This window comes from Macaca fascicularis, chromosome 5 (genome assembly GCF_037993035.2).
Source record: "Macaca fascicularis isolate 582-1 chromosome 5, T2T-MFA8v1.1".
Taxonomy (NCBI): Eukaryota; Metazoa; Chordata; class Mammalia; order Primates; family Cercopithecidae; genus Macaca; species Macaca fascicularis.
Window position 1 is genome coordinate 2,132,709 of NC_088379.1, and position 26,986 is coordinate 2,159,694.

The following is a 26,986-nucleotide window of genomic DNA, read 5'->3' on the forward strand; positions in this document are numbered from 1 at the left end:
CCTGTGGGCCAGGGTGTCCTAGGAAGCCCCCAGCCCTGGACCACCCCATCCTGACGGCCGCCTAGGGAGGGACTGGGTCCCCGGAGCAGGGAGGACAAGCTGGCCCCAAACACAGCTATGGTGGCTTTCTTTAGAAAAGCTAAACTTTAATGGTTCAGATAGTTTTACAATGAAAATAGGTACCCAAATACTGTCTTAAATGTCCACAACTGTACAAAAGATGAATACAAAACTCCCAGGCAGGCACTGGCAGGGGACAAGGCCTGCCGTCTCCCATACTCTGGTGTGGTCAGGTGTCCCTGCCCCACCCCCAGTACCACCGTGCCAAGGGCACTGCCCCAGCGAGGAAAATAGAAAAGATTTTAAAAAGTAAGAGTCTAACAGGTAGAGCTGTCACTAAAATTAGGAAGTTGTAACTTTTTTGGTTAATTTACTACATTCAAAAATGGAACATTGAGTCCAAAAAGTGTCTTAAATCACACAAAAAGGAACCCATATTAAAAATTTAAAAATAAGCCCAAAACACCCCAGAGAAATGCATCTAGAACTTAAAACAGGCTGGGTCAGCAGCAGGGCGGTGGCTGGGGGACCTCGTGGGCCAGGTGTCCGCTGTCTGGTTAATTTAAGCCGGCAAAGCCATCGTCCCTTGGAGCCCCCAAGTGAGGGCCAGCTGTGAGGCAGGTGGCCCTAGGACACGTTGGTCATGGGCTTGTACTTCTTGAAGCGTGTCCACTGACCCGTGGCATAGTTCATCTCGAACACTGTGTCCACCAGCATGGTTGTGCTGCCCTGGCCATCCGCCTTGGGCAGGTCCTCCGTGTGCTCGCTCAGCTTGATCTGGATCACGTCCCCCTGCTCCTGGCATGGGTTCTCTGCAGAGAGCAGGAGCTTCTGGGTGGGTGTCTGGGGCCAAAGAGCCCGCCCCCCACCCGGCCCGGTGCACCCCCAGACCCTGCCTAATGAACACACCTCGGGAGCCGGCCATGAAGCCCAGGATGAGGGCCTTCTCGGGCCGTGTCACTTTGTTGGCCGTCTTGAACATCTCCTGGGCAGCGAACATCTGCTCTCTCTACAGCGGGGAGAGGGGTGTGGGTACCGGGGCCCCATCAGGACCACCTCCTGCATCCCCCTGCAGGCACTGTGGTACCCCCATGCCACAGCAGGTGACCAGGGCCACACCACCTACCTGGTGGCCTGTGGGCCCCGCCAGGGTACACCTACCGTGAGCGACAGGTTCTTCTTAGGCTGCTGCTGGGCAGAGGCCTGGGTCTGCGGGGCCACCATGGCAACCGGGGGTGTCTGAGTGGTAGGGGCGACAGCCGGAGGTGTGGTGGGTGTCAGAGGCGAGGTGGGCGCTGCAGGCGTGGGTGTGGCAGGGCTCAGGCCGCTGTTGTACATGGGTGCCCGCTGCTTGAACTGCGCTGGCAGCGTAGGGCTCGGGGTGCTGGGCTCCTCTGGTGGGCGGCTGGCTTCTCGGGAGGACGGGGCTGCAGGTAGACCGGGGCCTGGTGAGGGGGCTGGACCCCTACCCTGTTCCCAAACCCTAGTGCTCCTGGAGGTGACAGGCTCAGCTCCCCTTCTCTGTCCTGCTACCCTCTGACGAGAACTCCCTGTGGCCCCCAGCCAGGGCACAGGCCCAGGAGCCCCAGTCAGAGGAGCAAGGCCAGTGGTCTCAGGCCTTTCCAGACCCGCAGATAACATGTCTGGACTCTGGCCAGCTGCTGGCCTGCAGCGGGTCCCCATACCGCAGGCACTGGTGGGAAGAGAGGAAGGCTGTATCCTCAAGCCCCTGGGGCCCAGGACCTGGCCTGAGGTGCTGTGAGCCTGGCAGTGCCCTCCATCTAGGGGGGATGGCCCTCGGCTCCCCTCCCGGCTACCCAGCAACAACAGCTGGGTCACCTGGCAGAAGACCCTTGCCAGCCCCATCCCCTTCCTGTGGTGTCCTGGGGCAGCTGTCTGTGCCCAGGACGGGCAGGGCAGGGCAAACAGCTGGTTTGTGTCGTGGAGCTCAAGCTGACAAGCAGGGCATCTGCCTCGGGTGGGGGACAACAGAGATGCAGGAGTGGGAACCGCAGCCCTGGCAGCGCCCATGGGCAAGGCCACGTCCTGGTGGGCAGCTCAGCTGGTTCCAGACTGGGGCCAGCAGACTCACCTGGGGGCGTCTCGGAGCTGGGGACGTAGGAGGAGGCGGGAACCACGCTGGGCGTGGAGGGAAGGTAGCTCGTGGAGGGCAGCGCAGGCTCACTGTTCAGGGACCCAAGTTTCTGGAACACAGAGTTTAAGGTTTCTCCCAGAAGAGGCCATGCTTCCGGCATGTGCTAACACTCACGGCCCGACCTGGAGCTCCACCGCCACAAGCTGTGGCCCCCGCCCCAAGCTACAGCAGGAAGGCGGGGGCCACTCTCCAGAGCTCCCTGGGCTGGGCAAAGGGACCCCTGGCTCCTGGTGCCCCAGCAGAGTTGGGGACTGAGCGGCTCCTGTGTAGGAGAGGGGAGGGGTTGGGGAGCCCAAACTGCCCATCTCTGAGGACAGAAGTGATGCTTTTTCTTACCACGAAGCATTGATATAAAAGGAAGAGGCTCGTGTAAAGAAACCCCGGACGCGCAGCGACGGGAAGGAGGGAGCTTCTTATCCCCAAGTGACCCTGCAGTGTGGCCTCCTCCAGGCCCTGGCCTCAGACGACCCACGGTAGCCTCTGTGCACCTGCCGCGCCCCACGGCTGCCTCCTACCCGCAGGCAGGGCCTGGTCTCCAGGACACCGAGGCCTCTGACCACCCGGCACCCCCACAGGCCTGTCCTGTGCCCATTCGCGGCCACCTGCAAGGCAGGTTCCACCAGTCCTGACAGGGGACTGAGGCACAGGGGTGAGGAGGACTCCCCCAGCAGCCCATCCAGCAAGCGTGGGGCAGGTTCCCGCTCAGAGCCTGAGTTGGATGCCCATGTCAGGATGCGGCCCACACTGCCTCTCATATACACATACATGCACAAATACAAACCGCACACATAGGTACATACACATATTATCCAATAGAACACACTAGAGTGGCCACAATCGGAACAAGAAGGGCACCTGCAGCGGTGCCAGACGTGGGGTGCTGCCCTGAGCCCTACCTGTGTGGACACCAGACCGGCCGCGTAGTCCGGGGTGGCGTTCTCCACCACAGTTTCCTCCTTGGCTGGCTTCTCCACCACCTCCGCATCTGTGGACAAAACAGGCGTCCTCACCAGTGCCCAGGTGCGTCTGCAGGCTCAGCTCGGGGCAGCAACAGGGAAGCAAACAGCTTCCCAGGAGAGGCCGCCAAGGAGCGAGGAGAAAAGCAGGCGCCCACCCACAGAAGAGGAGCCTCACAGGGGCACAGCCCTGCCCGCTGAGCGTGGACACGCCCCACCCCACCTGGGCAGGGCCCGCAGGGACCCCCACTGCCGCCTCCACGCAGGCCCCAATCCCCACCGAGAGTCTTCCTTCTCCTCTTCGCCTCTCGGCCAGCACCGACCATATCCAGCTCAGAGATGTCCAGCAGCTGCCAAGACAAGCACAGCCCTGCCTTAGTGACAGCACCAGGGCACGGCAGGCCTCAGGGCGCCACAGGAGCTGGGGGACGGGCCCACCTTCACACCCCGTTCTTTCCTCAGCAGCGTCCTGGAAGGCGGGATGGGGGTCCGGTTCCCCGTGGGGCTGAAGACGCTGGGCGCCGTGGGGCTTCTGAAGGGCGCCTGCTTCGGGATGCCTTTGAGTGGGGCTGGAGGACGACAGCAACTGTCAGGGCCAGCAGCAGGGACCGGCAAACATCCTCCACCCCCTCTGAGCCCAGAACATCCCACCCCTTCTAGGCTAGCGCTGCAGTGGGGAAGGGCCAAATCCCTGGCGGGCAGCGGGCAGGACCCCCAGAATCCCAGACCTCAGGGAGCAGGGGAGTGCCTGGAGCCACAACCTCACACTTTGCCAAGACACCAAAGACAGCGGCACCCCAGCCCAGCCACAGGATCTCACCCGGTGGAGTCTCTCACCAGCACGGGGGGCTGAGCTCTGGCTCCTTCCCGTACCTCCACAGGCAGGGGCGCGAAGCCAGGCGCCTGGGCTCGAGGACTGCCCTCCCGAGCCTTGTCCTCCTGTCCCGAGGACGCTCCTGAGGCCTACGCCATTACCCACCAGTGCCCACACACACCCTCCAGGGCATGCATGGCTCTCATGGTGCCAGGACCGGAGAGAGGGTGCCCGGCGGACCATGCCGTTAGCACACTGGGACAGGCTGGACACACTGCTCAACAGCTGGCCCACCCTCCCTGGGACAGCAGGTGCAGCCCCAGCCCTGGGATGCCTGGCTGGGGTGGAAAGACAAGGGTCTGCTCCAGGCGGGGCAGAGGAGAGCAAGGTGGAACCTTGGCTGCGGTGGGCAGGAACGTGACCTGGGGATGGCCCCCCCACGCAGGGACAACAGTCAGCAGACCCAAGACGCCTTCTACTAGGTCCCATGTGAACACTGTGGAATTATGGGAGCCCAAATAAACTGAGCCAGGCTGGTCCGGGGGCTGCATGGAGGGTGCCTGCAAGGCTGCCCTTTCAGCACCACCCATCTGCAGTTTACCCAGCTGTCTCAGCACAGGACGGCACCCGTCCTGCCCTCTGGCCCCCAGGTCACTCTCCAGCACCCTGTGGGGTGAGTATGCCCTGCTGCGGTTCCCAGGGGCACGCCGTATTCCTGTGATCAGGGTCCATTCTGCTTAAGCTCACACCCGGCCCTGAGAGCACAAATCAGGAAGGGCAGATGGAGGGGTGCAGGGGCGCAGCCCCGCGGGCGGCAGAACACGGTCACGCCCTCCCCGCGCAGCCTCCCAGGGACACTCGGAACCCAAGAGCAGCACTTGGGGCTGAGAACCCGAGCTGGGAAGGCCGAAAGCTGCTGCCGACAGCAGAGAAGCAGGGGCCAATGCTGTCCTCCGATCCCGGCCTTCCTGTCTCAGCACCCACGCACCCTCCCAGGGCGCTCCCCAAGGGGAGAAGCTGGTACAACTGCCCCGGTGCCTTCGCTTTCCCGCGCGCTCCCAACACTGCTGCCTGCGGGTCATTCACATGCACCACCTCCCCAACAGGGAGCCGAGTCTCCAGGTCAAGCTCTTAGCTCTGCCCTAAAAGCAAGGCTCGCAGCACCGGGGTGGGGGCCTTACTGGTGGTGTCCATCTTCCGCAGCAGCCCCCGGCCCTTGGCGTGGAAGGGCACCCCGGCGCTCCGCTTCAGCTGCTGGGCGGTCTCCGTGGCTGGAAGGAAGAGGTCACATGTGTCAGGGATCCTCAGAGTGAGAGCTCTTGGCCCTTGTAAACGCATCTCTGTCAAGCGGATTCATCCAACGGCCTGAGCCGTGAACACTGCATTCTCTCTAATGAGCAGCTGTTTCGAGCAGGGCCTGACACCAGCTCGCACATTACAACAAGTCAGAAACTCACTCAGGTGAGCAAGTTTCGGGAGCTGGGTGGCTGTGGCTGCACCTCCCAGGACCCCACGGCAGGGGGAAGCAGCAGAGAAGGAGTTGAGGGGCCTCACCGGCCCACTCCGACGACCCGGGCCTCCCCCTGGCTCAGTGGGAGCGCCGTCCTCGCTGAGGGTCAGCAGGCATGGTCTAGACACAAAAATATGAGGAAGAAACAAACGAAGAGATTTTCCTGACTTGGTTCAGTGAGGCTGAAGGGTCAGGGGACACTGAGTGCCCAAAGCACAGCCTGAGGCCGCTGCTGGCCTCCAAAAGGGATGCGTTCCACTGTGGGGTGGGGCCCAAGGGGCCAGCAGAGTCCTTCATGGGCTACCCGGTGCCCCTGGGGCTGCACGGAGCCTCCTGGACAGCGCTGGGCCCCGGCTGCTGCCTGTTCCAGCCAAGACCCAAGCACAGCTGCTGTCAGCCTTTTATTTGGATTCTCTAGAAACGGGGTATCAATGTACATTATAAATATTCATTCTGTAACCATTCAAAATAAAACGATTTTATTGTAATCTTTGTCGTGCTTTGGGAAAACGTTAAATGCAATGATTAAATATCTTTCAAGTCAAATTGAGATCACTGGCCACTCAAGAAGGTAGCAACGTGACAGTAAGGACGGTGCCCCTCCAGCCATTCACAACGGCACCCATCGTGCCCAACAGCGGGACTCAGCTGGCACAGAGTTCATTTGGTAACAGAGATTAGAGATGCCTTAACCTAAAATTCTGAAGTTTTTGATTTCTTTCTTTTTTTTTTTTGAGATGATGTTTTGTCCTTGTTGCCCAGGCTGGAGTGCAATCTCAGCTCGCTGCAACCTCCGCCTCCCAGGTTCAAGCGATTCTCCTGCCTCAGCCTCCCTAGCAACTGGGATTACAGGCCTGCACCACCACGCCTGGCTAATTTTTGTATTTTTCGTAGAGACGGGGTTTCACCATGTTGGCCAAGCTGGTCTTGAATTCCTGACCTCAGGTGATCTGCTGGCCTTGGCCTTCCAAAGTGCTGGGATTATGTAAGCCACCACGCCTGGCTTAAATTCTGAAGTTTTTAAAGCATGTTTTCAGAACACAAAGTTTAATATAGTGATAAATAAACTTCTAACAAAAAACTTTGGCCGGGCATGGTGGCTCACGCCTGTAATCCCAGCACTTTGGGAGGCCGACGCGGGCGGATCACGAGGTCAGGAGATCGAGACCATCCTGGTTAACACGGTGAAACCCCGTCTCCACTAAAAATACAAAAAATTAGCCGGGCGAGGTGGCGGCGCCTGTGGTCCCAGCTCCTCGGGAGGCTGAAGCAGGAGAATGGCCTGAACCCGGGAGGCGGAGCTTGCAGTGAGCCGAACTCGTGCCACTGCACTCCAGCCCGGGCGACAGAGCGAGACTGTCTCAAAAAAAAAAAAAAAAAAAAACTTCAGGCAGAACTTTATCTTCTTTTTTTTGAGACAGGGTCTCACTCTCACCCAGGATGGAGTGTAGTGGTGTGATCACAGCTCACTGTAGCCTCAGCCTCGCAGGCTCAGGTGATCCTCCTACCTCAGCCTCCCAAGTAGCTGGGAGCACAGGCACGCCACCACCATGCCTCGCTATTTTTTTCCTATTTTTGGTAGAGATGGGGTTTCTTGGCTGGTCTCAAATTCCTGGGCTCAAACAACCCACCTGCCCCAGCCTCCCAACAGGGGTGAGCCACCATGCCCGGCCCAGAACGCTATCTTGAAGGGGCAGTCTTGGTTCCTTAGAACCTAAAGAAACCTATGAGTGGAAACTACACAGACAAGGCCCGATGGCGGCCGTGGCCACTCACACTTCTGCAGCAGCTCCGCCCGCAGCGTGGCGCTCTTGGGTTTCCGCTTCAACTGAAAATGCTTCACCGGCGGCGTGAGGGGTCCCGCGAGGGTTGTCAGGGCGTTTTTGTTCAAGTACTGGCACTCCAGTGGCAGCATGGCAGACGCTTCACACTCGCCCACTGCGCGGTAAGAACCACACGACGGTTAGGGCGCCCAGGCCGCAGGGCTCCCCGCTGAGAGGAGCTGGTGGCTGCCCGGCCCCACACCCTCCTCGGCGAGGGTCAGGTCATGGGAGCTGCAGCTGTTTCCGAGTCCCCGAGAGACCGACTCCCCGCGGCTCCAGCAGAACACCCAGGAGCGTTTTCAGAACAGGAACGCCTGAGAGGTGGACGTGCCTCGAGGGCTGCAGACTGGAAAACGTTTGGCACCGCGGATATTGAGAACCACAAGTGGACATAGTACAGTGATTCCCGGAGGGCTCCAGGCACTTCTAGAACATAAAATGTTAACAGATCCCATCCCCGCGTAAGAAGGACCTCCCATCTGGGGCTTCTCTCTTCCCATCCACAAGGGTAACCAGGCCGGTGGTCTCTCCTGGAATCCCAGCCCTCATCCAAACTGCCCACATCCATTTCCTCAGTCCGCATGGTCACCCAGGGTTCAGAGCCCGGGAACTGCCCCACAGGGACAGGCAACCTCCCACCTGAACTGGCTACGTGTCCCGCCTGGAGAAAAAGCACAGGCAGGCAGATGAGAGTTCACCGCCCTCGGCCTTCCTGCCTGCGGGACACTCCTGAGACACCAGCGGGGGGTGGGGTGGGGTGGACCTGTCCAGGCCACTGCTCCAGAGGCACCTGCGTGGTGTGTGTGCTCTCACAGGTGGGCAGAGGTGCCACCTGCAGGGGGGTGGCCAGGAGGGCCCCTGCAGGAGTGTGCAGCCTCGATGTCTCCATCCCACAACCCTGTCTCTCCGGGTGCTGCCCTTGAAGGAGCTGGGGCACAACGTCTGGGCTCTGAGGAACCAGTGGCAATTGTCCAAAGCAGGAGAGAAACTCAGAGAAGCACAAGCATCCCATCAACACATGTTCTTCAAAACCATCTACAAATTGTTTTTTCTTTTTTTAAGAGATACGTTCTTGGCCAGGCGCGGTGGCTCACGTCTGTAATCCCAGCACTTTTGGAGGCTGAGGTGGGTGGATCACGAGGTCAGGAGATTGACGCCATCCTGGCTAACACGGTGAAACCCCGTCTCTACTAAAAATACAAAAAAATCAGCCGGGCATGGTGGTAGGCGCCTGTGGTCCCAACTACTCAGGAGGCTGAGGCAGGAGAATGGCTTGAACCTGGGAGGTGGAGCTTGCAGTGAGCTGAGATCGCGCCACTGCACTCCAGCCTGGGTGACAGAGTGAGACTCTGTCTCAAAAAAAAAAAAAAAAAAAAAAAAAGATACGTTCTCACCGTGGTACCCAGGCTGGAGTGCAGTGGCACGATCATGGCTCACTGCAGCCTTGGCCTCCCAGGCTCAAGTGAGCCTCCTTCTCAGCCTCCCAAGTACCTGGCAGGACAGGCGCGTGCCACCACGCCCAGCTGATTTTTATTTTTTGTAGAAATGGGTTCTTGCTATGTTTCCCAGGCTGGTCTTGAACTCCTGGGCTCAAGTAATCTGCCCACCTCAGCCTCCCAAAGTGCTAGGGTTACAGGAGAGAGCCACGGAGCCTAGCCTTGCGAATATTTTCTAAGCAATTTTCAGTTCACATTTAAACAACTGAATTGCTGATATTTTCAACATGCATTTCTGAGCATGTACTCTGGGCCAGGGAATGTTCTGGGCCCTAGAATCTAGGATCAGCAGATACAACCTGAATGGGCAAAGCCCCTGCCCTCATGGAGCCAACCAGGGAGACCGCGAGTGGCGCTGACACCACCCCCCGCCGACCCCGCCCCCCCCGCCGACCCCGCCCCCCGCCGACCCCGCCCCCCCCCCCCCCCCCCCCCCCCGCCCCGCCGACACCGCAGCAGCGAGGATGGGGCCTGTGGGTTGTTTTGAGTTTGTTTTCAAAGATGGCAAAAAGCCAGGCAGCAGCTTACACGGGAGGAAGGTGTGTACATAGTTAATATTTTAGGAACCAGGACACATGGAAAAACGTAACAGTCTAAAAATCAAATTCATTTCAGAAAAAAACTTTTCAAGAAAGATCCATTTCCCTCCTCCCAACATGAATTAAAGCCACACAACATACCCTTTTCTCTAAGTTCTCCCAAAATATCCTGAACATTGGGATTCTGCTCCTCGAGCTCCAGGTTAAGTGAGCCCGTGTCCGGAAAGGACTTCAGGATGTCGGCGACCATGAGCACCCAGGGGTCCGAGTCGAGGCTGGCGAGCTGGATGATCTCCACCAGGGCGCCCTTCATCTGCAAGACAGGATGTGGCCAGTGCCACCGTGCCCTTGCCCACTTCCGAGCCCACTCCCTGCTGAGCTTCTGAATGGGCACTGGGCAGTGGCAGGGCTCTCTGGCAGTCTCCCCCAACACTTCCTTCTGAGGGCTCTCCTTCCTCTGAGCCCCCGGCCTCACCCCAGGGCCACCTTGCTTCCCTGAGCTGCCACAGCCACTGCCAGGTTGCAAGGCCCAGCATCTGGTGCCCCCCTGGCAGCCTCCCACCTCCCAGCAGCACCCAGTCTGCTGGGCTTGCTCTCCCCCACCGGTGTGCAGATGAAAGAAAACCTGAAGGCTGAGACGCCGGGGCCACCACCGCCCCCACAGAAAGCCTGCCGGTGGGGCATCCTGGGGATGACGGGCGTACAGCAGGTAGGTGCCCGGCACAGCAGAGCACAGGAGCAGGGTGGAGTCACCTGCCACAGGGGCTGTGTGCCCAGGCAGCAGGGGGTGGGGCCTGGGCAGCACCCGTGCCAGCTAAGCTGGTCAGCCTAGTCACCATCTGGGCAGGGATGGCCACCTCCAGATCTGGAAGGCGCTGGGAGGTGGCGTGCATGGAGGCTGGAGGTGGCCCCAGGACCTGGAGTGAGGCCAGGGCCTTTGGGAGGCCATGGGCGATGTGGGTGGAGGAAGCAGGTGCACCCCGCGCTCCCTCAATGCCTGGGAGGCCAGATCCATCCACACCAGGGCCTGCTTCAGCCACATAAACCCCCTCCCACAAGGAAACGCAGAGAACCAGGCCGTGGCATGCCTGTGCCTCTGCCACGGGTCCACTGGGCTGCTCACAGCGTGAGACGGCTGGGCTGGCAGGAGCTGGGGTTGAACAACAGCGCCCTGCCCTGTCCGGACGCCAGGGCTGAAACCCCAGCACAAGGCATTCCTGACACCCACTCCCTGCGTCAGGCACCAGAGACCTGTACTAAGAGGGCTGCGGCCATCACGTCCCCACGAGCACCACCTCCTGGTGGCCTCTGAGTGGGAGGACCTTCCAAAGCTTCCCCTCAGACCTCACTGTCCTCATGGGCTTCCTGCCTGGAGGGAAGTTGGCTCGAGGGGCAGAGGTCAGAGGTCGTGCCAGGAGAGCCTGCCTGCTGCCAAGCCCCCCTGCATCTGCCCTGCAGGACACCCAGCTGCCCTCAGGAGTCAGGAACCTCCGTGTGGCCCAGCCCTTCTGTTCCTTGGGCATTAGGGAGGGTGTTGCCTTGGCCTCTGACCCTGTGCCCCCAGCCCTCACTCCCCACGCCCGCCCGAGTTCAGGGAACAGCGCACACTGCTGGAGAAGATGCCACGTGGCTGCAGGAGGCGCTGTGCACACAGTGACTCTGGCAGCCGCACAGCCCCACTGTTCCCAGCCAGTGCTGCCTCCTCACAGCAACCCCAGGGAAACCCTATGCCTGCCAAGAGGCAAGTGGGCGGTAAAGATAAAAAAAGTCGGGGATGTTAATTTAAAACAAAAAGGACCACTGTTATGGAGTAAATGTTTTCTCTCTCCAAAATGCGTATGTTGAAGACTGTCTTACTCTACTTGGACATCTGTTAGAAAATGCTCGGCTTTCCTGGGTGCGGTGGCTCACGCCTGTAATCCCAGCACTTTGGGAGGCAGAGGTGAACGGATCACGAGGTCAGGAGTTGGAGACCAGACCACCCAACATGGTGAAACCCCGTCTCTACTAAAAATACAAAATTAGTCAGGCGTGGTGGCGCATTCCCGTAATCCCAACTACTCAGGAGGCTGACGCAGGGGAATCGCTTGAACCCAGGAGGCAGAGGTTGTGGTGAGCCAAGACCATGCCATTGCACTCCAGCCTGGGCAACAAGAGTGAAACTCCATCTCAAAAAAGAAAAAAAAAAGAAAAAAGAAAAAAAAGAAAAAAGAAAAAAAAAAAGAAAAAAGGAAAAAAAAAGAAAAAAAAAAGATAATGCTTGGCTTACACACAACAGAAATTTACTTCTCATGGTTCTGGAGGTGGAGAATCCAAGATCAGTCAAGGCGCTGGCAGATTCCCTGCCTGGTGGGGGCCCCTTCCGGCTTCATGGAAGGTGCCTTTTGCTGGTGGAAGAGGGGAACGAGCTCCTGGGGCTTTTTTTTTTTTTTTTGAGACAGAGTCTCGCTGTTGTCACTCAGGCTGGAGTGCAATGACAGGATCTCAGCTCACTGCAACCTCTGCCTCCCCAGTCCCAGAGATTCTCCTGCCTCATTTTCCCACGGTGCTGGGAATCCAGGCGCCACCACCATGCCCAGCCCGGGCCTATGTTGTGAGGTCTGTAATTCTTAGAGAGCAGGGGCCCTAACTCACTTCTGTACCCTTTACTGAATAAACTATCACATCATTAAAATCTCTCTTCCTCGTCCCTGGTATAAAGGACTGCTATTTACTAAGCTTTTAAGAGGAACAGGGCCGGGTATAGTGGCTCACACCTGTGCTTCCAGCTACTCGGGAGGCTGAGGTAGGAGGATCATTTGAGCCCAGAGGTTCGAGGCTGCAGTGAACAAAGATGGCACTACTCCACTCCAGCCTGAGCGACAGAGCAAGATTTCATTTCTTAAAAAAATTAAAAATTGGCTGGGCACAGTGGCTCATGCCTGTAATCCCAGCACTCTGGGAGGCTGAGGCGGGTAGATCACTTGAGGCCAGGAGTTCAAGATCAGCCTGTCCAACATGGCGAAACCCTGTCTCTACTGAAAATACAAAAATTAGCCAGGCATGGTGGTGCACTCCTGGAATCCCAGCTACTGGGGAGGGTGAGGCAGGAGAATCGCTTGAACCTGGGAGGTGGAGATTGTGGTGAGCCAAGATGGCGCCAATGCACTCCAGCCTGGGCGATAGAGTAAGACTCTGTCTAAAAAAAAAAAAAACAACACATTATAAAACCAGTGAACTGGTTGCAGAATTTCATTCAGAAACACAAGTTGTAGCAGATGCCATGTATAAGGTTAACCTTATGTGTCAACTTGACTGGGCCATGGGGTACCTGGACAGTTAGTCCCTCGTGATTCTAGGTGTGTCTGTGAGGATGTTTCTACATGAGACTAACATCTAAATTGTACTGAGGCAGAGGGCCCTCCCTCCTGTTGAGTGGGTCTCATCCAATCAACTGGAAACCAAAGCAGAACAAAAATGCCGAGGAAGGGGAACTCCTGCCCGTCTGAGATGGAAGATTGGTCTTCTCCAGCCTTCAGACTCAGGCTGGAACATCAGCTCTTCCTGGGTCTCGAGTCTAAGGGCTTACATCACTGGCTCTCCTGGTGTGTGTGCATGTGTGTGTCTGTATGCCCTCCTAGTTCTGTTTCTCTGGAGAATCCTGCCCGATACACTGTGGAACACATCCAGCCCAGTCATCTATTCTAGTCACCCTGTATCTATGGTCCTATGTAGAAAAGTTTAATTTTCAGAATGATATCCCTAAGGTACCAGACCCCTAAATAAATGAAAAAAGAAAACTAAGATAAATTAGAATGTCTTATAAACCTTTTTTTAAATACCAAGAAAATAAATAAAAATATTTTTCAGAGAAGTAAATTACCCAGAATGGCCTAGTCCTTTCACAGTCTAGTTAAATGAGGTCTTTATCACAATTTCTCGAAATACATAAGGACAAAGTCCAAGAAAAATACATATAAAATAAAGCTGGTATACTTACATTAATATTAGATAGAAGCAGATTTTAAGAACAAAACATTACTAAATACAGAGATCTCTATGTAAAGATCCAAGGTTGAGTTCACATGGTAACTATAACAACTATAAACTTGGATGTACCTAATAACACAGCCCCAAGATATATACAGCATAAGCTGAGAAGGAAAAATAGAAAAATCCATAATCATAATGGGGAGATCAACAAATCCTCTTCTCACTGATTTTTTTTTAAATTTAAATCAAGCTGCACATGCCTGTGATACTTGGGAGGCTGAGGAGTTTGAGTCCAGCCTGGGCAACATAGTAAGACACCACACCTTTAAAACAACAGTAAGAACAGAATAGATTTGTACAACATGATTATAGAAATTTGGCCTAATGAACATCCACTGAGCAATGGATCTCAAAACTAGAGAATATATGTGATTCGCAAGCTTACTTGCAACATTTACAAAAACTGACCATATATTTTGCCATTAAGCAAATCTTAAATTTCAAACAACTAAAATAATATAAACCATATTCTCTGACAAGAGCTCAATACAGCTAGAAATTAATAATAAAAACAAAACTAAAATCTCTTCCCCTCCAATGTAGGAAAATTAAGAAACATTTCTAAATTACACAGGGATCAGTGAAGAACTTATTGAAATTTAAAAATATTTTTGACTTGATACAGTTCTGTGACTATCAAAACTTGTGGGATGCAGCTAACACTGTAATTAGAAGAAAACTAGTGCAAAAATTAGTGAAACAGAAAGCAAAGATCAACAAAACCAGAAGCTGGTACTTTGAAAATTCTTATAAAATCAACAAACATCTGGTGAGATGGATCAAGGGGGAAAAAATAAGAAATAATCACTACACATGCTTTTGACATTTACAAAGAAGATGTTGGGCTGGTCATGTTGGCCCGTGCCTGTAATCCCAGAAATTTGGGCAGCCGAGGCAGGTGGATCACTTGAGGTCGAGAGCTTGAGACCAGACTGGCCAACGTGGCAAAAGCCCGTCTCTAGTAAAAATACGAAAATTAGCCGGGCATGGTGGTGCACGTTTGTGATCCCAGTTACTCAGGAGGCTGAAACACGAGAATTGTTGAGCCTGGAAGGTGGAGGTTGCAGTGAGCCAAGATCACACCATGGCACTCCAGCCTCGATGACAGAAGGGTATTTGAGACACTCTCTCTACAAAAAATAAAAAAAAGAAAAGTAGGCAGGTATGGTGGTGCATGCCTGTAGTCTTAGCTGCTCACCAGGTTGAGGAAGGAGGATCACTTGAGCTTAGGAGTTTAAGGTTACAGTGAGTTATGATCACATCACTGCCACTCCAGCCTGGGTGACAGTGACACTATGCATTAAAACAAGCAAACAAACAAAACTCATAAAAACAAAAATCAATACCGAAAAATCCTCCCACAAAGTAAATTTCAGGTCCAGAAGGCTTCATTACCAAGTTCTACCAAATATTTAGGAAGAAATCACTCCATTAGTAAACAAACTTTCCAAAGAAAAAGAAAAGACCAGATACGTTACAAATCCTTTTCAAAGGGTAGCATAACCCCAATACCAAAATCCAACAAAGACAGTCTGGGTAAGTAAAACTACAGGTCAATCTCACCCAAGAACAAAGATACAATACAAAATCCCTATACAAAACCTCAGGATGATATAATCCAACAACATAAAATGACCAATTTAGATTTACCTCAGGAATGCAAGGTTGGTTTATAATTAAAGGTATTTTGTTAATGTGGTGAATTACATGTCAATAGATATTTAAGCATTTGATAAAATTTAAAGTTCCCTTGTGCTCGTACCCACTAGGATGGCTACATCAAAAAGATAACAAATGTTGGCAAGGATGTGAGAGACTGAACACTCAAAAATCACTATGGAGAATGTAAGATGGTGTAGCCACTAACATCCTATACAGGAGCGATCCTACTGGCATCAGGTTGGTGCCCCTCGAGGTCAGAGGTCCCAGAAGAAGGAGCAGGAACCCATCTTTGCTGTTCTCCAGCCTCCTTTAGTGACACCTCCAGGCACGGGAGTGAATAAGATGAAAATGGCCTGAAGAGAACCCCCAGCAAACTGCAGCAGCCCTACAGAAGAGGGACCTGACTATTGCAGGAAAAACAAACGAGCAGAAAATGACAACAGCATCAACAACAACAACAACAACCACAACAAAAGGCCCCATCCAAGGGTCAGCAGCCTCAAAGACTGAAACTAGGCAAACTCATGAAGATGAGAAAGAATCAAGGAAAAAATGCTGAAAACCCCAAAGGCCAGAGTGCCTCTTCTCCTCCAAATGATCACAATGTCTCTCCATCAAGGGCGCAGAACTAGATGGAGGATTGGATGGACGAGTTGACAGAAGTAGGCTTCAGAAGATGGGTAAAAACAAACAAACAAACAAAACAAAACAAAACAAAAAAACGAACTAAAGGAGCATGTTCTATCCCAATGCAAAGAAGCTAAGAACCTTGATAAAAGGTTAAGGAATTGCTAACTAGAATACCCAGTTTAGAGAGGAACATAAATGACCTGATGGAGCTGAAAAACACAGCACAAGAACCTTGTGAATCATCCGCAAGTATCAACAGCCGAATCCACCAAGCGGAAGAAAGGATATCAGAGTTTGAAGACCACCTTACTGAAATAAGACATGCAGACAAGAATAGAGAGAAAAGAATGAAAAGGAATGAACAAAGCCTTAAAAAAATATGGGACTTCATAAAAAGACCCAACCTACTACTGACTGGAGTACCAGAAGGAGACGGGGAGAATGGAAACAAGCTAGAAAACACACTTAAGGATACCATCCAGGAGAACTTCCTCAACCTAGAAAGACAGGCCGACATGCAAATTCGGGAAATACAGAGAACCCCACTAAGATACTCCACGAGATGATCAACCCCAAGACACATAATCATCAAATTCTCCAAGGTCGAAATGAAGGAAAAACTGTTCAGGGCAGCCAGAGAGAAAGGCCAGGTCACCTACAAAGGGAAGTACATCAGACTAACTAACAGCAGACCTCTGCAGAAACTCTACAAGCCAGAAGAGATTGGGGGCCAATATTCAACATTCTTAAAGAAAAGAATTTTCAACCCAGAATTTAATATCCAGCCAAACTAAGCTTCATAAGTGAAGGAGAAATAAAATATTTTCCAGACAAGCAAATGCTGAGGGATTTTGTTACCATCAGCCCTGCCCTGGAAGAGCTCTGGAAAGAAGCACTAAATATGGAAAGAAAAACCGGTACCAGCCACTGAAAAAACACACCAAAATATAAAGACCAATGACATTATGAAGAAACTGCATCTAGTGTGCAAAATAACCAGATAGCATCATGATTACAGGACAATATCAACCTTAAATGTAAATGGGCTAAATGCCCCAATTAAAAGACACAGACTGGCAAATTGGATAAGGAGTCAAGACCCATCGGTGTGCTGTATGCAGAAGACTCATCTTACATGCAAAGACATACACAGGCTCAAAATAAAGGGATGGAAGAAACTTTACTAAGCAAATGGAAAGCAAAAACAAACAACAAACAACAACAACAACAAACGGGTTGCAATCCTAGTCTCTGACAAAACAGACTTTAAACCAACAAAGATCAAAGAAGACAAGAAGGGCACATTACACAATGGTAAAAGGAACAATTCAACAAGAAGAGCTAACTATCCTAAATACATATGCACCCAATACAGGAGCACCCAGATTCATAAAACAAGTTCCTAGAGACCTACAAAGAGACTTAGACTCCCACACAATAACAGGAGGAGACTTTAACACCCCACTGTCAGTATTAGATCAACGAGACAGAAAACTAACAAGGATATTCAGGACTTGAACTCAGTTCTGGATCAAGTGGACCTAGCAGATGTCTACAGAACTCTCTACCCCAAATCAATAGGACATGTATTTTTCTCAGTGCCACATGGCACTTATTCTAAAATCAACCACATAATTGGAAGTAAAATACTCCTCAGCAAATGCAAAAGAACTAAATCACAACAGTCTCTCAGATCACAGTGCAAATTAGAACTCAAGATTAAGAAACTCACTCAAAACCACAGAATTTCATGGAAATTGAACAACCTGCTCCTGAATGACTCCTGGGTAAATAATGAAATTAGGGCAGAAATCAAGAATTTCTTTGAAACCAATGAGAACAAAGAGACAATGGGCCAGAATCTCTGGGACACAGCTAAAGCAGTGTTAAGAGCGAAATTTACAGCACTAAATGCCAACATTAGAAAGCTAGAAAGATCTCAAATCGACACCCTAACATCACAATTAAAAGAGTTAGAGAGGCAAGAGCAAATTAACCCCAAAGCTAACAGAAAAAAAGAAATAACTAAGATCAGAGAAGAATTAAAGGACACAGAGACATGAAAAACCCTTCAAAAAAATAAATAAACGAATCCAGGAGCTGGTTTTTTGAAAAAATTAACAAAATGGATAGAACACTAGCCAGACTAATAAAGAAGAGAGAGAAGAATCAAATAGACACCAATAATAATAATAATAATAATAACAATAATAAAGGTGATAGCACCACTGGCTCCAGAGATATACAAACTACCATCAGAGAATACTATAAACACCTCTATACAAATAAACTAGAAAATCTAGAAGAAATGGATAAATTCCTGGGTGCATACACCCTCCCAAAACTAAACCAGGAAGAAGTCGAATCCCTGAACAGACCAATAACAAGCTCTGAAATTGAGGCAGTAATAACCTACCAACCAAAAAAAGCCCACTACCAGACGGACTCACAACTGAATTCTACCAGAAATACAAAGAGGAGCTGGTACCATTCCTTCTGAAACTATTCCAAACAATGGAAAAGGAGTGACTCCTCCCTAACTCATTTTATGAAGCCAGCACCATCCTGATACCAAAACTAGGAAGAGACAACAAAAAAAGGAAACTTCAGGCCAGTATCCCTGATGAACATCAATGTGAACATCCTCAATAAAATGCTGGCAAACCGAATCCTGCAGCACATTGAAAAGCTTATTCACCACGATCAAGTCGGCTTCATCCCTGGGATGCAAGGCTGGTTCAACATATGCAAACCAGCAAGCATAATCTATCACATAAATAACCAAAGACAAAAACCACATGATTATCTCAACAGATGCGGAACAGGCCTTTGATACAAAATTCAACATCCCTGCATATTAAAAACTCTCAAGAAGCTAGGCGTTAATGGAACGTATCTCAAAATAACAAGAGCTATTTAGGACAAACCCACAGCCAATACCATATTGAATGGGCAAAAGCTGGAAGCACTCTCTTTGAAAACCGGTACAAGACAAGGATGCCCTCTCTCACCACTCCTATTCAACATAGTATTGGAAGTTCTGGCCAGGGCAATTAGGCAAGAGAAAGAAATAAAGAATATTCAAATAGGAAGAGAGGAAATCAAGTTGTCTCTGTTTGCAGATGACATGATTTTATATTTAGAAAACCCCATCGATTCAGTCCAAAAACTTATTGAACTGATAAGCAACTTTAGCAAAGTCTCAGGATACAAAATCAATGTGATTTTAATAGGCAAGCAAAGAGTCAAATCATGAATGAACTCCCATTCAAAATCACTAGAGAATAAAATACCTAGGAATACAGCTAACAAGGGATGTGAAGGACCTCTTCAAAGAGAACTACAAACCACTGTTCAAGAAAATAAGAGAGGGGCCAGGCACAGCGGCTCACGCCTATAATCCCAGCACTTTGGGAGGCCGAGGCAGGCGGATTACCTGAGGTCAGGAGTTCGAGACCAGCCTGGCCAACATGGTGAAACCCCGTCTCTACTAAAAATACACAAATTAGCTGGGCATGGTGGCACAAGCCTGTAATCCTAGCTACTCGGGAGGCTGAGGCAGGAGAATTGCTTGAGCCTGGGAGGCAGAGGTTGCAGTGGGCCTCGGCTTGTGCCACTGCATTCCAGCCTGGCTGACAGAGTCTCGCTCTGTCTTGGCGGGCGGCGGGGTGGGGGAAGGCTGGGCACGGTGGCTCACGCCTGTAATCCCAGCATTTTGGGAGGCCGAGGCAGGCAGATCAGGAGGTCAGGAGATCGAGACCATCCTGGCTAACACGGTGAAACCCCGTCTCTACTAAAAATCCAAAAATTTCGCCAGGCGTGGTGGCGGGTGCCTGTAGTCCCAGCTACTCGGGAGGCTGAGGCAGGAGAATGGCGTGAACCCGGGAGGCGGGGTTTGCAATGAGCCGAGATCACGCCACTGTACTCCAGCCTGGGCGACAGAGCAAGACTCTATCTCAGGAAAAAAAAAAAAGAAAAGAAAATAAGAGAGTACACAAACAAACGGAAAAACATTCCATCCTCATGGATAGGAAGAATCAATATCATGAAAATGGCCATACTGCCCAAAGTAACTTACAGATTCAATGCTATTCCCAACAAACTACCATTGACGTTATTCACAGAATTAGAAAAAACTATTTTAAATTTCATATGGAATCAAAGAACATCCTGTGTAGCCAAGACAATCCTAAGCAAAAAGAACAAAGCTGGAGGCATCACGCTACCTGACTTCAAACTATACTTACAAGGCTACAGTAACCAAAACAGCATGGTACTGCTACCAAAACAGACCTATAGACCAATGGAGCAGAAAACGGACCTCAGAAGTAACACTACACATCTACAACCATCTGATCTTTGACAAACCTGACAAAAACAAGGAATGGGGAAAGGATCTTCTAGTCAGTAAATGGTGCTGGGAAAACTGGCTAGTCATATGCAGAAAACTGAAACTGGACCCCTTCCTTACAGCTCATACAAAAATTAACTCAAGATGGATTAAAAACTTAAATGTAAAACCCAAAACCATAAAAATCCTAGAAGAAAACCTGGGCAATACCATTCAGGACACAGTCACGGGCAACCACTTCATGACAAAAACGTCAAAAGCGACAGCAAAAAAAGCCAAAATTGACAAATGGAATCTAATAAAACTAAAGAGCTTCTCACAGCAAAAGAAACTATCATCAGAGTGAACAGGCAACCTACAGAATGGGAGAACATTTTTGCAATCTACCCATCTGATATCCAGAATTTACGAGGATCTTATATTTATAAGAAAAAAACAAACAATCCCATCAAAAAGTGGGCAAAGGAAGTGAACAGATACTTCCCAAAAGAAGACATTTACGAGGCCAATAAACATGAAAAAAAGCTCAACGTCACTGAACTTCAGATAAATGCAAATCAAAACCACAACGAGATACCGTCTCATGCCACTCAGAATGGCAATTATTAAAAAGTCAGGAAACAATAGATGCTGGAGAGGCTGTGGAGAAATATGAAGGCTTTTACACCATTGGTGGGAATGTAAATTAGTTCAACCATTGTGGAAGACAGTGTGGCGATTCCTCAAGGATCTAACACCAGAAATACCATTTGACCCAGCAATCCCACTACTGGGTATATACCCAAAGGATTATAAATCATTCTACTATAAAGACACATGCACATGTATGTTTATTGCAGCACTGCTTACAATAGCAAGGACATGGAACCAACCCAAATGCCCATCAATGAAGGACTGGATAAAGAAAATGTTATACATATACACCGTGGAATACTATGCAGCCATAAAAAGCAATGAGATCCTGTCCTTTGCAGGGACATGGATGAAACTGGAAGCCACCATCCTCAGCAAACTAACAAAGGAACAGAAAACGAAACACTACATGTTCTCACTCATAAGCGGGAGTCAGCTGAACATTGAGAACACATGGACACACAGAGGGGAACAACACACACCAGGGCCTGTTGGGGGTGGGAGTGAGGGGAGGGAACTTAAAGGGTGGGTCAACAGCTCCAGCAAACCATGGCACACATAGACCTATGCAACAAACCTGCATGCTCTGCACATGCAACTTTTTTTTTTTTTTTTAAGAAGAAATAAAGGGCACAGTGGCTCACGCCTATAATCCCAGCACTTTGGACTTTGGGAGGCCAAGGCGGGCAGATCACGAGGTCAAGAGATGGAGACCATCCTGGCCAACACGGTGAAACCCCATCTCTACTAAAAATACAAAAATTAGCTGGGCATGGTGGCGCGTGCCTGTAGTCCCAGCTACTCGGGAGGCTGAGGCAGGAGAATGGTGTGAGCCCAGGAGGCGGAGCTTGCAGTGAGCCGAGATCACGCCACTGCACTCCAGCCTGGTGACAGGGCAAGACTCTGTCTCAAAAAAAAAAAAAAAAAATTACATTAAATGTATGATTCTATTTATATAAAATGTCCTGAATAGACAAATCTATAAAGCAAAAAGTAGATTACTAGTCACCTAGGAGTGGGGAGGAAGAGGACTGGGGAAACGCTAATGAGTATAGGATTTATTTGGGGGATGATGAAAATGTTCGAAAACTGACTAGAATGATCATCAACTCTGTAAATATACTAAAAAGCACTGAACTGTACATTTTAAATGGTGAACTATCTGGCATAATTATATGGTACATAAATAATATAAATAATATATTTTTTCTTTGGAGACAGGGTCTTGTTCTGTAGCCCAGGCCAGAGTGCAGTGACGCAATCATGGCTCACGGCATCCTCAACCTCCCAGGCTCAAGCGATCCTCTCGCCACAGTCTCCCAAGTAGTTGGGACCACAGCCATGTGCCACCACCCGTGGCTAATTTTTATATTTTTTATGGAGACAGGGTTTCACCATATTGCTCAGGCTGATCTCGAATGCCTGGGCTCAAGCAATCCGCCCATCTTGGCCTCCCAAAGTGCTGCGATTACAGGCATGAGCCACTGCACCCAGCTATACGTTATATCTTAATAAAGCTATTTTTTTAAAATTCATGATTAAAAGATTTTTTTACAAGTCTTCTAAGAAGAGAATTTCCTTAACTAGATAAAGGGTATTTATTAAAGACAACAGGGAACATGATGCTTACTGGCAAAACATTCCAAGTTCTCCCTGCGTGATCGAAGGAGGGTCCCGGCCAGTCCAGTGAGACAAGAAAAAAACAAAAGGTAATTGGAGAAAGAAAAATAATATGAAATGCACAGAAAAATCAAGAAGATTCTATAGAAAAAAATTTTTGCAACCAGCAAAACTTTAGCACAGATGCTAGTCACAAACTCATTATCCAAAAATCAGGCCAGGCACAGTGGCTCACACCTGGAATTCCAGCACTTTGGGGGGCTGAGGTGGGTGGATCACCTGAGGTCGGGAAGCAGAGGTTGCAGTGAGCCGAGATCGCACCACTGCACTCCAGCCTGGGTGACAGAGTGAGACTCCGTCTCAAAAACAAAAACCAAAACACAAAACACAAAAATCAACTGCGTTTCTTTTTTGTTTTTTTGTTTGTTTGTTTTGAGACGGAGTCTCGCTCTGTTGCCCAGGCTGGAGTGCAGTGGCCGGATCTCAGCTCACTGCAAGCTCTGCCTCCCAGGTTTACGCCATTCTCCTGCCTCAGCCTCCCCAGTAGCTGGGACTACAGGCGCCCGCCACCTCGCCCGGCTAGTTTTTTGTATTTTTTAGTAGAGACGGGGTTTCACCGTGTTCGCCAGGATGGTCTCGATCTCCTGAGCTGGTGATCCGCCAGTCTCGGCCTCCCAAAGTGCTGGGATTACAGGCTTGAGCCACCGCGCCCGGCCTCAACTGCGTTTCTTAAACCAGCAACAAGTCAAAACTAAGACTAACAGACCCCATGTACAACGGCGTGGAAAATACTAACCAGGTGGTAATATATGAGATGGAAGGCCTCTACGGAGATCATAAAGAACAGCTACATAGATATGGCCACACCCACAAGTTCTAAGATGCAATATGAAGAGGACAACACCCCAGAATGAACGGCAAATTTGGCTCAGCCTTAAAATCCCAGCAGGCAGGCTCTATGTGTTTAAGAAGTAAGTATGGAAGATACAGGCAGACGTGTGAAGGGACAAGAATAGCCAAAGATGATCCCAGAGAAAAATACAGTGGGAGAGTTTGCTCCATCAGCTAACAAGACTTAGAAATAAAGTGACAGGAACCGACTTAGTGGGTTATTAGCACATCAATATGTAAATGACCAAAAGAACAGAGCACAGCCCAGAAACAGATCCACAGCAGAAGTTACAGTGCAGATCAATGGAAAAAGACAGTCATTTCAATCAACGTCCGGTGCTGGACTAACTGGACATCCACGTGGAAAATTAGACTCTCTGCTTCACACAATCAATTCCACACAGACTGAAGATTCAAGTGCAAAAGGCAAAACCGTACAGCTACGCCAAGATAACCCAGGGAGTGTTCCGGGCATGTCCCTTGGGGACACAATAGGCACCAATGATAGTGGGCAGATGAATACACCATCTACGTAAAAACTAGGAGTTTCTATTCATCCACGATTCCAGGAAGAGGCTGGACGCAAGGATCACACCTGTAATCCCAACACTATAGGAGGCCAAGGCAGGAGGATCACTTGAGGCTAGTTCAAGACCCGCCTGGGCAATATAGTAAGACCCCCCCACCATCTTCATACACACGCACAAAAATTAGCCAGGCGTGGTGGCAGAGCATCTGTTGTACCAGCTAGTACAGAGGTTGAGGAGGGAGGACTGTTTTAGCCCAGGAGTTCAAGGTTAAAGTGAGCTATGATTATACCACTAGACTCCAGCCTGGGTGACAGAGTGAGACGCTGTCTCAAAAAAAAACAAAAAATGAAAAACAAAAGCCGGTCATGGTGGCTGACGCCTGTAATCCCAGCACTTTGGGAGGCTGAGGTGGGTGGATCACGAGGTCAGGAGATCAAGACCATCCTGGCTAAGACGGTGAAACCCCATCTCTAGTAAAAATACAAAAAATTAGCTGGGTGTGGTGGCGGGCGCCTGTAGTCCCAGCTACTCGGGAGGCTGAGGCAGGAGAATGGTGTGAACCCGGGAGGCGGAGCTTGCAGTGAGCAGAGATCGGGCCACTGCACTCCAGCCTGGGGTCAAAAAACAAAAAAACAAAGAAAAGAATTCCAGGAAGCTAAGTCAAAGGACAACTGGGAGATATTTGTAACTGAAAAAGGACTGACGTCTAGCATTTATAATAAATAATAAAAAAGATACTCTTACAAAACAATGGGAAAAAAGAGAATTTAAAAGCAGATTTGAATATACAATTCTCAAAACAGAAAACCAAGAAGCAGGCCGAGTGCCATGGTTCACACCTGTAATCCCAGCCCTTTAGGAGGCTGAGGCAAGCAGACTGCTTGAGGTCAGGAATTCAAGACCAGCCTCGGCAGCATGGTGAAACCCTGTATTCCCAGTTACTCAGGAGGCTGAGGTGGGAAGACCACCTGAGCCCAGGAGGTCAAGGCTGCAGTGAGCCATGATTGTGCAGCTGCACTCCAGCCTGGGTGACAGCGCGCCAGACCCGGTCTTAAACAAAACAAAAAAACAAAAACAAAACACTCTGAAAAATAATTTGGCATAATCCTATGATCCCCACAATTCCACTCCTAGATATTATACCCTAGAGAAATCCCAAGATTCCAAATACCTGATGCAACACATCACAATAATGTAGTAACAGAATTATTTACAACAGCACACAACTGGCCATAAGCTAAATGTGTCACTGTGATAGAATGGATAAAGAGCTTCGTGCTCAAAGGAATACCACAGAGCAGTGAAAATCAAACCAACTCAGCTGCAACTTGGATGAAACTGTCAAGGTGTCCACCAAAAGGACACATGCACGCCGCACACAAAATACACTATGATACCATCACACTAAGTCCAAATCAGGCAATCAAGCTGTGCCATTCAGGGGTGCATAAATAACTGCTAATACCGGGGAGATGGTACAGAAATGATCACCTTTCCAAAATGAGGGAGGGGAAAGTAAGAAGGCTGTGATTACCAATGGGAGGTTTCCAAGGAACAGGCATGGTTCTGTATCTCCACCTGTGTGAGGATCACAGGAGTGGCTCACGATGCTACTATTATTCGTGAAACTGAACAAAAATGCACTTTTCCATACATGTCATATCTCAATAAAAAACAATTACAACCTATAATATAATACGCCAGTAGCCGGGAACGTTTAAACAACCACGGGGCTTCAATAGTCTGCAAAACTACTTGGTTTATTTCGCACGGAAAGAGATACAATATAACATTGAGGAAAAATAAAACAAACCTCACACACCCACTCATTGGAATGACGCCAAACGGCGTGCAGAAAAGAGTAAAATGGACATAGAGCACTCCGGGCGGCCGGGGTCTTTGCGAGGTGAGAACAACAAAATGCAGTCAGCGGACACTGGAGCTACAGAGCACAGGCCGCCCCTTCCTCACGTGGGTTTCTCTCGGGACCCCCGCCCTCGCCCAGGTCACTGGGGCTGCGTCCCCGACGGGAGACCCCGCTGGGGCCGGCGCACCCCCGCCCCGAGAGTCGGTCGCTTTGGGACGGTGGGGGATTAGGGTGGTGAGGACTGGGGGCGGGGGAGGCGGGGGCGGGGGAGGATGAGTACCCGGGGGCCCAAGGAGGGGAGTGAGGACCTGGGGGTCGTAGTGAGAACCCGGGGCCCGGCGTGGAGGAGGCTGAGGATCCCAGGGGAGGTGAAAACTTAGGTAGGGGTGAGGACGAAAAGTAGGGAGGTGAGGACCCTAGGGGGGGATTCCCAGGGCGCGAGGAGGTGCGGGGGGGAATTGCTGAGAACCCAGGGTGGGGATGAGAACCGAGGTGGGAGATGAGGATCGAGGCGGGGGATGAAGACCCAGGGGGAGGTGAGGACTGGAGGGAGAGATCGGGAGGAGCGAGGAGGGGGCGTGAAGGCGGGGGCGTGAGGGCTGAGGACCCGGGGAGGCTGACAGTCTGAAGGGGGATGGGAAGGTGGGGGAGGGACCGAGGAGGGTCCGGAGCAGGGGCAGGAGTAGGGTGTGCGGGTCGGAGGTGGGAAGGCTGGGATTCTGGAGGCCGCGGCGCGCCCCGCCTGCCTCACCTCGTCCACCGTGCGGCGCGGAAGGTGCAGCGTCCCGAGTAGCAACTTGAGCTTCACCGCCGAAGAGAGGCCATGGAAGCAGAGACGGATGTTGTCGATGACCGCGGCCGTCAGCAGGGACGCGATACTGGGCGGCGCCCACAGCTCGTCCGTGGCCCCTAGCTTGTTGTGCAGCCACAGGCCCGTGTCGCTCTCCCTCATGGACGCCATCTTGGGGGAAAGCGCGCGTCGCAGCCCCGGCATCTTATGAAGACACCTACGCGCCCTCGGCTAGGACCCCAACATGGCGGCGCCCGTCGGGCTGCGGGCTGCAGAGGCGGCGCAGGCAGCAGGGTCCAACGAGCGGGGCTTCCAACGAGAGCGCTTCTGGGTGGCGGCCGCGTCTCCGGGAAGCTCTGTGGCAACGTCGAGAGCCGGAACGACGGGGTGACGCCGGGCAAGAACTATCGGCTTCCGTAACGCATCATGGCGGCGCCCGCTGCCGACTCTCGGGGAGACCGCAAAAGATGACGTCACGAGCGGGCGCGCGTCTTCGCGGCTTGGGAGCTCGGGATGCGGCCTGGCGTTCGCAGTGCAGGTGTCAAGTGCTGCAGACTCGCGGCCGTGCGTTGGGGCGGAGGTTCCCGGTGCGCCTGCCCCGTCCTCCGCTCTTCGCTTTCTCCCCGC

The 26,986-nt window shown here is 51.1% G+C and overlaps 1 protein-coding gene across 4 annotated transcripts; it reads right to left on the reverse strand.

Annotated features, from left to right (window-relative positions):
* Positions 1 to 125: 125 nt before the first annotated feature.
* Positions 126 to 26,545, reverse strand: NELFA (negative elongation factor complex member A). 4 transcript variants are annotated; one of them, XM_074039232.1, is made up of 12 exons: positions 26,321 to 26,545; positions 9,495 to 9,666; positions 7,272 to 7,433; positions 5,443 to 5,615; positions 5,167 to 5,256; positions 3,610 to 3,740; positions 3,452 to 3,521; positions 3,112 to 3,200; positions 2,153 to 2,264; positions 1,222 to 1,487; positions 970 to 1,069; positions 126 to 872 (listed from the first exon to the last, which is right to left on the reverse strand). In XM_074039232.1, exons 5-12 carry the CDS (start codon positions 5,177 to 5,179, stop codon positions 688 to 690), a joined length of 966 nt encoding a protein of 321 aa, XP_073895333.1. In that variant the 5' UTR covers positions 5,180 to 5,256; positions 5,443 to 5,615; positions 7,272 to 7,433; positions 9,495 to 9,666; positions 26,321 to 26,545; the 3' UTR covers positions 126 to 687. The 4 variants fall into 4 exon arrangements, with proteins under 4 accessions (XP_073895333.1, XP_045247973.1, XP_073895332.1 ...); XM_045392038.2 differs by lacking the exon at positions 5,443 to 5,615; XM_074039231.1 differs by lacking the exon at positions 5,443 to 5,615 and having other exon boundaries at positions 7,272 to 8,508.
* Between the last annotated feature and the right edge of the window lie 441 nt (positions 26,546 to 26,986).

Excerpts from the sequence above, each read along its gene's own strand:
- NELFA (XM_045392038.2), bottom strand. The coding sequence starts at position 26,530 with ATGGCGTCCATGAGGGAGAGCGACACGGGCCTGTGGCTGCACAACAAG. Across the intron at positions 3,522-3,609 it reads GGAAAGAACGGGGTGTGAAG|CTGCTGGACATCTCTGAGCT; the intron begins GTGGGCCCGTCC and ends TTGTCTTGGCAG. Across the intron at positions 1,488-2,152 it reads CAGCTCCGAGACGCCCCCAG|CCCCGTCCTCCCGAGAAGCC; the intron begins GTGAGTCTGCTG and ends GTCTACCTGCAG.